This window comes from Haematobia irritans, chromosome 1, assembly GCF_050003625.1.
Source record: "Haematobia irritans isolate KBUSLIRL chromosome 1, ASM5000362v1, whole genome shotgun sequence".
Classification (NCBI taxonomy): Eukaryota; Metazoa; Arthropoda; class Insecta; order Diptera; family Muscidae; genus Haematobia; species Haematobia irritans.
The window spans coordinates 65,531,912-65,544,022 of NC_134397.1; the positions used below are offsets into that span (position 1 = coordinate 65,531,912).

A 12,111-nucleotide genomic window follows, 5' to 3' on the forward strand; every position below is an offset into this window, starting at 1 on the left:
GGTTTCTGCAGTATAATGGTTTTGAAACGGAATTCTTCATCACTAACCACCACCAAAGGTTCATGGGCGGAATGCTGGTGCTGTTGTAGAGCAGCTCTAGCTCCGTATAAATGGGGGTGATGGTGGTGGTGCTGGTGACCTTGATGAAAACCCCTCGAAGAGGTTGTTGTTGTTGTTGAAGAAGACATGGTATTCGGCGAGCGATTGTTGTGTGTTTGTCAGTCACGCCCAATTCTCTTATGTATCTGTTGATGTTTGAGCAAATGGGCTTTTTGGCGAAAAGCTTTAGCACACACCTCGCAACGGAATGGTTTCTCACCCGTATGTGTACGCAAATGCACCTTGATGTTGGATTTGTTGAGGAAGCCTCGATTACATATGCTGCACCGGTGGACGGGCTTCTCTTTGCCCAAGAGGCCCGACAGATCGTTGGCATTGAAATTCACCGAGGTGGGGGATGTTATTGAGTTCATTTGTTGGGGGCCCGCACTACCGTTGGCCTGCACGGACCCATTCACCTGTGACGCAGGCCCATTGGTTAGCTGTTGCGTTGACTTTTTCGTAGATCTCGAACGTTTGGTTTTTGGTGTTCCCGTTGGCGTTATGGTTGTGGTGTGGGGAAAATTTCCCATCAAATCGGGACTACATAGGCCATCCGATTTCATTGTGATGTGATATTGCGTGGGATTGGTAAGATAGCGGGGATTTATCATGAGATTGTCCGTCGTGGATACCACGGATCCTGGAGGACTGGCCGATGTGGAGCTGGTCAGCTCATTACAGTATGAGGTAGAACTGGGCGCTTCACCTTTTATACTCGACGTAGGTGGTCCATTTTGCAAACGATTCTGCAGCAAGGGCATATAGCCATGGGTCAGCAGACTTTGCAGTGTCGAACTGCTTGGATGTATGGGCGATTGAGGGAGTATGAATTCACTTAACGAGTCCTGCTGCGTCACCACCAATTTTCCACCCTCCTGCTGTATACAATTGCCCTCAATCCAGGCATCTAAATCTATCCACGAATCTCTGGTGTCATTGCCATCGTCCTTGTCCAGTTGATTAGGTACTGTAGTATCGGCTATTGCACTGCCTATAATTGCTGCTATGTCATCTATGGAATTCATATCCACATATTCGGTAAGGTCCTTGGCATCAGCATAGATACGAACACCCCCCGAGTCGGGGTCTTGCCCAGCGAGACCCGCTGACGTTGTACTCGTATTGGTGGAGGGATTCGACATTACACAACTATCGGCCAGGGAATAGAGCTTACTATCTAATTGACTATCGGAGAAGAGTTTCACATCATGAAGGCAGGCATCGGCTTCGGTGCTTAGGACACTTTCGGGCAGGCACGTCGATGAGGACACTATATTATGATCTGCAGAGGAATTATGACTACTTGAGAGGCTGGAGGCTAACGATAGGCCACTGCTGGCCCCATGTGAGGAGGAGAGCGGTGAATTTCCCGATGATGAGGCTGCCAGATGTATGGTCGTCCCACCCAGGCCACCGTTGCCTGCAGCCTGATAGGCACTTTGGATATAATTGTTATTGCTTTCATCTGGTAGCCTCTGTGCTATAGCATGATAATGATGACCCGATATACCATTGATGGAGAGGTGACCCGTATAGCCGGTAAATGGTGGCAGAGGTTTTAAATCCGATAGACCATTCAGGGAGGTGGAATTCATTAGCAGATTATCGAGAACATCTAGAGAATTCTTTTGTTCTGAGTCACTGGGTAATGAGTCCAAATCATGTTCCAATAATAATTTATGACCATCCAGAAGATATTGATCTTGGCCTCCGTTTTGTGTAGGTCCCCAGCAAGGACTCATTAGCATGCTTTCAACTTCAGATTCTGTTGGACCATTCATGGTGCAAAACTTCATGGTATGGTGGTAGAAGTCGGTAGTTTTTTTATTTGGTTTATTTTTTAGGATGGGGAAAAGTGGGGGTTCGTGTGAGGATGATGGCGATGATGAGCTGTTGTTGTTGTTGCAGTTTTAGTTGAAGCAGAAAACAGGGGTGATTTGTTGTTGTTTTTTTTTTTTTAGATTTCTTGAAGGTATTGCTGTAGTGTTTACCTCATATAAGATTGTGGTCGTTGTTACAGGTTTTTATGTATAAAAAACGTTTAAAATTTGATAAATTCATTTTAACCTGAAAGAAAATTAAAAAGAAAAAATAGAAATTAGAAAAATTGACTATAAAAAGCTAAAATAAATGTTTTTCAAAATAAATAAATAATAAAAATATAAATGAAAATACAATAAAATAATTCAAATTTAAAATATGGTGTAAAAGAAATCTGAAGTCTAAGTATCATGCCATTAGTGGACTTTACTTAGAAGCTACAACTAAATTTTCGATATTGAATTTTAAGTGGATTGGATGAAAATTATTCCATAATTATTTTCTCATCAATTAGTGTGGTCTCAGAAGTTTAATATATTGTGATTATATCCCTTTTTGGATTTTAAAAAATCATTTTAATTTATTTTTGCTATATAATAAACTGTTTGGCCACAACTTTGAGGAAATCATATAAAATTTTTACCCTCGTGGACTCGAGAAGTAAAATGCAAAAAAACCAAAAAATAAATAAATAAATAAACTGCTGTATGGAAACAATTAATTAGCTCGTTCGAAAATTTAACTACGCCTTCGTAAAATTCCACTTTTTGAGATTTTGACAATGTATTGTTGATGAGTAAAATTTTATTTCTATAGAAAATTTTGTCAAAATTTTATTTCTTTTTGTTTTGTTATTGTTGGTTTTGTTCTTTAAGCATTGTTGTTGTTTTTATTGCAGCTTAAAACCATACATTGACTAAACTACAAGTGTAGCTTAACCTTGTAGTTTAGTCAATGTATGGTATTAAGCTGCAATAAAAACAACAACAAAATTTTATTTCTATAGAAATTTTTTTCAAAATTTTATTTCTATAGAAAATTTTATCAAAATTTTATTTCTATAGAAAATTTTGTCAAAATTTTATTTCTATAGAAAATTTTGTCAAAATTTTATTTCTATAGAAAATTTTGTCAAAATTTTATTTCTATGGAAAAATTTGTCAAAATTTTATACCTATAGAAAATTTTGTCAAAATTTTATTTTTATAGAAAATTTAGTCAAAATTTTATTTCTATAGACAAGTTTGTCAAAATTTTATTTCTATAGAAAATTTAGTCAAAATTTTATTTCCATGGAAAAATTTGTCAAAAGTTTGTACCTATAAAAAAAATTTTTATTTCTATAGAAAATTTTTTCAAATTTTTATTTCTATAGAAAATTTTGTAAATTTTTTTTTGAAATATTTATCACTATTTTATTTCTATTGTTGGAGTTCAATATAGTGTGATTTATTTATTTATTTTTCGAGAAAATCGTATGAAGATATCACCTTCGTGTGTTCGAGAAGTAAAATCTACACAAAAAAATTACCTCGTTCAAAAATTTAACTACACCTTCGTTAAATTCCACTTTTTGAGATTTTGAAAATCCATTGTTGACGAATAAAATTTTATTTCTATAGAAAATTTTGTCAATTTTTTTCCTATAGACAATATTGTCTATTTTTTTTTAATATAAAATATTTTGTCAAAAATTTATTTCTATAGAAAATTTTGCCAAAATTTTACTTCTATGGAAAATTTTATCAAAAATTTTTTATATTGAAAAATTTTTCAAAAAATTATTTCTATGGGAAATTTTGTCAACATTTTATTTTTATAAAGAAATTTTGTGAAAATTTTATTGCAATAATTGTGTCAAAAGTTTATTCCTATAGAAAATGTTATCAAAATTGTATTCCTATAATTTTTTTTTCAGAATTTTATTCCTAGAAAATTTTTTTAGCAAAATTTTATTTCGATAGAAAATTTCAACAATAATTTATTTCGATGGAAAATTTTGTAAAAATTTTATTTCTATGGAGGATTTGTGGAGAGGAATATTTTGCAAAATCTGCCAAAACATCTAGAATTCTACCAATCTATCGAGCACACCCAGAAAAAAGCGTCTTCGAAATTAAAGGAAAAAATGTTCATCAATTTAGTTTAGCCATTTTATTTCAATTCAGTTAAATTTTTGTGTCAAATAATAAAATTTACTTGTTTCAGTAAAAAAATCCTAAACTGAAAGCAGTTAGGAATAGTTCATTAACTAGAATAAGGCATGTAATTTTACTAATACTGTTTTCTTCGCTGGGTATAAGAATTTACTACTGAACAAGAAAATTTTATTCACTGATAACAAAGCATTCGTAGAAATAAACAAAAAGCGAACTATAACCAAGTTTCTTCAAATTTAGTAAAGTTACTTATAATTTGATACATTTATTTATTTATTTTATTTATTTATATTCCTACTATGAAGTATTCAATCCTTTCAAAACTTAAGGAAACACACTTATTAGAATATAGGAAAATTTCCTACATTTCTTTTATCTACCTGTAATCGATACCTGTCATCGATATGTTTGCGCGTGGGTTGTTTTTTAGTTGGAATCGCGTTGTTATGGTATACGGAGAGATTGTTAAAAAATAAATATAATATAATAAAAAAACAAATAAAATATATAAAATATTTGTTATTTTAAATTAGTGAGAAAAATTTTCGTGAAAATTGGTTTACAAAATAAGAAAACACCAACAGAATAACAACCCCTTCATTCGACTTCATTTTGGAATCTTCGATTATCAGGTAATATTCAGTGACGCTAACCTTTTGTGAAAAAATTGGTTTAAGATTTTTTGTTTATATTTGTAGGTATTGAAATTGTAAAAGGTGGACAAAATTGATAGCAGCAACTTATTCAAAGTGAAAGGTACTAGAAGAAGAAAAAAAATGTGTTTTAATATTTCAAGGCCAGTCGATGCTGTTGATTCTAAATAAATATATTTAATATATTAATAAAACATGTCTTTTATTGAAGAAAAAATTGCCTATATAAATAAATAAAATTCTATTTAAAAACGAAGGTAAGCAGTTCTAATTTTGAAGTAAAAGGATTACCAGAAATATGTAAGATTTATCCAAATGAATGAAAAATGTTCAATAAAATCATTCCATATATGAATTCAATTCAGTTAAATTTTTTCATTCTGTAGTATAGTGGTACATAAATATAGGAAGATGTTAACTAATGTATGTAATGCATTCTACCTAATTTCTACGAAAATCATATCGTTCAAACAAATAAAAATGTCTTTGGCGCTATACGAAGTTCAATTTTCTTCAAAATAAGTTCATTTTAACTTAAAGAAGAGGTCACTTTTTTCTGGGTGCAGTAAAAATCTACCATTTTTGGATAGAATTCTACCAACTGTGGAAACCGTGGTTGTAGGCCATTTTTACTAATTTTGAAAAATATACGAAAATTTTCTTCTGTTTTATTTACCATTGCAGTTGTTTCTACGGCCATTGAATTTTTCACACATGTTTAGTCCATGAAATTGGCAAAACATAATTCACCCAGAAAAAAGTAAACCCACCATGAAAGAAAATTTAGGTTTTTATTAGAAAATTTGAACTAAAATATTTTAGTAATTGCAACATGCTACAAAGAAGGTAACAATTTTACCAAATTGAAGAAACTTTTTTAAAAATATTTTTTTTTTCGGATGATCTGAATTTTATTTCTATAGAAAATTTTGTCAATTTTTTTTGGAAATATTTATCAAAATTTTATTTCTATTATTGTTGTGATTTCAGCTTAAAACCATGCACTGACTAAACTACAAGTGTAGCTTAACCAACAGAGGAAAAGTGTGCATGTCAAATTTATTTGGGCAAAGCCCTATAGACTGCAAGACGGTTGGATGGACAGCTGTTTTGGAAATTTTTGTAAAAATTGTATTCCTAGAAAAATGTTTGTCAAAATGTTATTTCGATGGAAAATACATTTTATTTCTATAGAAAACTTGTAACAAGCAGTAAAAATCTACTATTTTTAGATAAAATTCTACCAACTGTGGCAACCGTGGTTGTAGGCCATTTTTACTAATTTTGAAAAATATACGAAAATTTTCTTCTGTTTTATTTAGCATTGCAGTTGTTTCTACGGCCATTGATTTTTTTACCCATATTTAGTCCATGAAATTATCAAGACATAATTCACTCAGAAAAAGGTGAAGCCACCATGTAAGAAAATGTAGGTTTATAGTAGAAAATTTTAACTAAAATATTTTAGTAATTTTAACTAAAATATTTTAGTAATTGCAAATTGAAAAAAAAAAAACTTTATTAAAAATATTTTTTCTGTTGCTTAATGAAATTTAATATTTTGGAAGAAAAAATTGTTAAAATGTCCTTAGGGCTATATAAAGTAAAATGTACTCATTGGGGGAAACTTATGGACTCAATTTCAGCAAACTTCACCCATTTTAGGAAAATGTGAATTATTTTCATAATTTTTTTTTATTTTTTCACGTCATTAAAGTAAGCAAAGAATACTTAAAATAAAAAAAACATTTTCTCACAGTTGGCAAAATTTAACTAAAAATCTGGAAATAAAATAAAATTAAATCGGCTATAAAAAATTTCGTTGTCTCTTTGCTAGGGGTTGGTATAAAATATTGTAGGGTTGGGGAAAATTTCTTAAACAATTTTAAAAGTAAACTAAAACTAAATCAATATTATTTTATTTTACAGACAAACAATAAATTTGCCATCAGTGTAACAAATATTTTCCCCATGTAGATGTATTGAAGGTTTTAACAGATTATGGTCTATGGATACTTTAATGTCCCTCATTGGCATAGGATAGAGCATAAGGATTGTAATCGATATGAACATTTGACCGTGGAAATATTGGATCAATGTCACAAAGTCTAGCCCTAGCTGTTCGTCCATCCAACTCTTCCTTATTGCTTAAGTAAATAGCAGTCTAAGTTGCTATTGCTACAGACCATGTACGATTCTATTTTATTGAATAATAAGGGACCACTTTTTATAGTCAAATCTGAAACTAATATTTCGTAGTCGAGATTAGAAACGTATATTGAACCCATGAACCCTTGTATGCATAGCTGTAAATCTGATTACATTAAAAAAAAAAATACCCAAATCCTTAAGGTGGGTATTAAGTTCGAGTATAGCCGCTAAAATCGCTAAAGTGAAATCTAAATCAGTAAGAAAAAGGCATAAAAATATACATATTTGTTGCAAATTTTATTATAACTTGATGAAGAATAGCCCAAAGCAACTTTTCATAAAGTTTATATTCTTTAAAATTGATTATTAAGGAAAAGTAATGGTGAAAAAATTGTGATTTTAGCGTCTCAACTCGAACTTAATGCCCACCTTTAAACAAAAAATTTCAAAACTGTACAACACTTGAAGATACCCTTGAGTAACATAACAAACAGATCACCAAAATAAAACAAAAATATTTTCTTCTATTTTTTTTATTAATGTTTTAAATAGATAATATCTGTAATATAAATAAAAGAAAGTGACCAATTCGAAGTCGAAATCATTCACATTTTTGCGAACCATATAATGATCATTTCATTATTGGCACGTGACGTTATTCTAAAATATATATATATATATAAATATAAAAAAAAAATATAAATATATATATAAAACACTTAGAAAACAAAAGACTTAAGACACACACTTCAAAATTTTTAATTGATAGTTTCACATGTCGCACTCTGGATAATAAAACAAAATTTCGAGATAACAAAAAAAAAAGAAACATTGTTTTAATACAAAAGGGGGATTATTAACAAAGACTAGTTTACAAAAAACCATTTAAGTGATATTGTTATCCACATTTGGGTCATTTCAATCAAATGCTTTACCATAGCTTATACATACAGGGATATGGTTCATTGGTTGTGAGTAATTCTGCAGAAAAATTCTAATATTTCTTTATACTCTGCATCGTAAAGTGAAGGTATACATAGATTTTCTTACATTTGTCGAAATGGGAGAATGGAGTATTGATCATATGGATATGATATATTTTTAATATGGCTAAAATTTCAAGAGGATCTAAATATCTGTGGTTTTTATTCTAGTAAAAAAAATAACAGATTTATAATGCAGAAATTCATCAATTTACCACCAGGCAGTTTAGGTTGAGAATACACGGAAAATCATATTGTCGTGAGGCAAAAAATTTCACATCATTGAAACACGAATGTGAATTTTGCTTAGAATATAAGACACATTTCTCACCAAATGGTGATAAAATTTAAGTTCAAGTTGTTTTTTCCTTAACATGAAAGAGAATTTTGTTTGACTAAAATCAACTTGACTTTAACAATTCGGAAAAATTTTTGTTTTTTTATTTCAGCTTAAAACCATACATTGACTAAACTACTAGTGTAGCTTAACCAACAGAGGAAAATAATGTTTGTCAAATTTATTTGGGCAAAGCCCTATAGACTGCAAGATGGTTGGATGGACGCACGTTTCGGAATTACCACATTCCTCATCAGCATCCTCTACTTGCAGCAAAACTATCAACCAATTATCAGAATAAATTCAGGCAGTTCATTAAACCCAACAATGAACCACACTTGAACCTTCCGAAAAAAGGTTTTGTATGATAGCCGGCTTATGCCGAAATAAATTCGAAACAAACATATCTCCTTAAAATAAAATTGAAAACGTCTTTTCATTGACTATTTGTGTCTTTACTACAAAGCAAAAAAGCGTTCACAAATAGGAGATGAATTTAAACACTTTATTTTAAAGACGATTTTTACTTGAAACATGACATAATTTCTACTTGAAGACGAGTCTGAATTTGGACATTAAAGTTGTTTAATTGACTTAAAGAAAAAAGCTGGTAAAACGAAAGAATTAAAATTTTTTCCATAGTATCCAGTACGCAAAACTTAAAAAGACAATTGTGTCTCAAAGGTTTCCAATTTCCCCATCATTGGCTCGGAATCAATACCAAACTCATTAGTGTAAAGACAAAATCGTTGGCAACCGGACGTGCTTTTTTTCTGTGTATATATCACCTAATTTAATAGAAATTTGGGCAATATATTTTTAGGCCTTAAACTTGAACATACACAAGAAATTTTTTTTCTGATTCAATCACGAAATTAATTGATCTAATTAATTTTTTAATTGAAATGTCTTCAATCACAGAAATGATAGTATCAATTAAAAAATTAATTGACAGTCAATTAAAAATTAATTGATCCAATTAAAAAATTAATTGATACTATTAATCTGTGTGATTGATTTTTATTTCAATTACAAAAATTAAATTTTTAATTGAATATTTTTCAAATCTCAATTAAGATTTTAATTGGAAAAACTTTCGTGAATTTTTTTTGTGCAGCCAGTCCTCTGTTATTTAAGAAGATTTCATTTTTTGGGCGAGCAAAATAGATATAATTTAACTAAAAGTTCTCATGAATGCAACTTAAATAAACTTTACTCACACACACACCAAAAAATTGTTCTGATTCAATGACGAAATTAATCGATGCAATTGATTTTTTAATTCATATGTCTTCAATCACAAAAATGATTGTATCAATCACAGTTTTAATTGGGCATAAAAAATACTTGATTAAAAAATTAATTGCTTTCATTAACAATTAATTGATTCAATTAAAAATTTAATTGATGTTGACGGCAAAACTCAATTGATTGTTTAATTAAAATTGTAACTATTTTCAATTAATTTCTCAATTGACGTAGTGTTTTTAGTTTGATTAACAATAGATTGTTTGAAATAAATTTTTAATTAAAAATTACTGACTTAGTCTTCAGTTAAAAAAAAATGTCCATCACTTTTTTTAACTGTCTTAGTCCTCCGACTTTGATTTAAAAGTTATTTGTATCAGTTAAATTTTTAGTTAAAAATTTTAAAATTTTCAATCATTGACTTAATTGACTTAATATTTCTATCTAATATTACTAAGTTAACTATATCAAGTAATTTATTAATTGAAAAAAATTTCAAAACAATTTTTCCTTAGAGAAATTGACAGTATTCGTGACCACTTTAGTCCAAGTTTTTAACAAAAAAATTATTTGATTTTACACCCAAAATAATTTGTAATCTATTTTTTAGTTCCCAAAACACGATTCATGTCAAAAAGGGATTTTCTTAACCCACTTGAACGAAAAACTTAAAGCCATAATGATTCAAATCTAGAAGAATAGGGTGCATGAGCTTCAGCTAAGCCGAATATTTAAGCTCCAAAACAAAAGTTCTCACTAGAGGTCTGCACAATTTCATTTGTAAATGAAGAGTACACGTGTACTTGCTACATGAGTACATCTATTTGAGAGAGTCGCATAACAATTGGTACACATTTTGATGAACACCAAAAGCCACGAGTAACTTCTTGTTGCTACTCTGATGTCTTCACTACCAACAAACACATATTCCTCTTTCTCTCTTATTGAAGTGTACTCAGAGTGATCAAGTCGAGTATGTTGCGAAAACAAAACTTCATAGAGTACTTCATGTACCACGTGCAGTTGCAGAAATACAAAAAACAGTTACTCTCCATAATATATGTTTTCGGTTTGTTATAAAGAACGGCAAACGTTAAGGTAAGTGTGTGACATACATAAATAAAGGGTGATTCTTTTGAGGTTAGGATTTTCATGCATTAGTATTTGACAGATCACGTGGGATTTCAGACATGGTGTCAAAGAGAAAGATGCTCAGTATGCTTTGACATTTCATCATGAATAGACTTACTAACGAGCAACGCTTGCAAATCATTGAATTTTATTACCAAAATCAGTGGCAGAAAATCCGCTTTTTTATCGACAAATTTTGTTCAGCGATGAGGCTCATTTCTGGTTGAATGGCTACGTAAATAAGCAAAATTGCCGCATTTGGAGTGAAGAGCAACCAGAAGCCGTTCAAGAACTGCCCATGCATCCCGAAAAATGCACTGTTTGGTGTGGTTTGTACGCTGGTGGAATCATTGGACCCTATTTTTTCAAAGATGCTGTTGGACGCAACGTTACGGTGAATGGCGATCGCTATCGTTCGATGCTAACAAACTTTTTGTTGCCAAAAATGGAAGAACTGAACTTGGTTGACATGTGGTTTCAACAAGATGGCGCTACATGCCACACAGCTCGCGATTCTATGGCCATTTTGAGGGAAAACTTCGGAGAACAATTCATCTCAAGAAATGGACCGGTAAGTTGGCCACCAAGATCATGCGATTTGACGCCTTTAGACTATTTTTTGTGGGGCTACGTCAAGTCTAAAGTCTACAGAAATAAGCCAGCAACTATTCCAGCTTTGGAAGACAACATTTCCGAAGAAATTCGGGCTATTCCGGCCGAAATGCTCGAAAAAGTTGCCCAAAATTGGACTTTCCGAATGGACCACCTAAGACGCAGCCGCGGTCCAACATTTTAAATGAAATTATCTTCAAAAAGTAAATGTCATGGACCAATCTAACGTTTCAAATAAAGAACCGATGAGATTTTGCAAATTTTATGCGTTTTTTTAAAAAAAAAGTTATCAAGCTCTTAACAAATCACCCTTTATATGATATATGTGACATACATACATATCTATGATTAAGAACAATGGATAGTTTTGCTTCGTACATAACTGAGAAATACTTGTGGTACAACGTGAAGTGAAGAGAATCCATGTTGTACTTTTTCTCAAGTACTTGCATTTTTATTGTTCCTTTTTTTCGGAACACATATTGTTTCGGATAAGTACTTGGTGGTATTTGACAAGCAAGTGTTCTCTTCACTTCACTACTTGCGCTCTGAGAGAAAGACATTGTATGTACTATATTCGACAGCGAATTGCATACATGTAGTGAAAAAGTTATTCGATGCAGACCTCTAGTTCTCACCATAAAAGGTTTGTGTCTTAAGTCTTTTGTTTTCTGTCTATACAATGTTGCCAAACCCCATATTAGTGTTACTACATGAGCTTCTGCGTGATGTATTCTTTTCAACAAAATTTGCTTAATTAAAACACGATTACTGTATAATCATTATTAAGAAAATCTTTTGTTTTATAAAAAACTTTGTATACATAAACCTGAATGGAATGACATGAATTATGCTAAATTTCTTTTGTTAGATTTTGTTTTGGGGGGATAAGTATGGGCGGTGATGCCGCTGGA

General features: G+C 31.1%; 1 protein-coding gene across 1 annotated transcript; it reads right to left on the reverse strand.

The window, feature by feature from the left end:
* Nucleotides 1–218: 218 nt before the first annotated feature.
* ich (zinc finger protein ichor) lies at nucleotides 219–2,163 on the reverse strand. Its single transcript, XM_075310605.1, has one exon. The coding sequence runs from the start codon at nucleotides 1,896–1,898 to the stop codon at nucleotides 219–221; it is 1,680 nt and encodes a 559-aa protein (XP_075166720.1). The 5' UTR covers nucleotides 1,899–2,163.
* Nucleotides 2,164–12,111: the final 9,948 nt, after the last annotated feature.

Bases quoted from the DNA above. Each gene is read 5' to 3' on its own strand.
- ich (XM_075310605.1), bottom strand. From the start codon at position 1,898: ATGAAGTTTTGCACCATGAATGGTCCAACAGAATCTGAAGTTGAAAGC.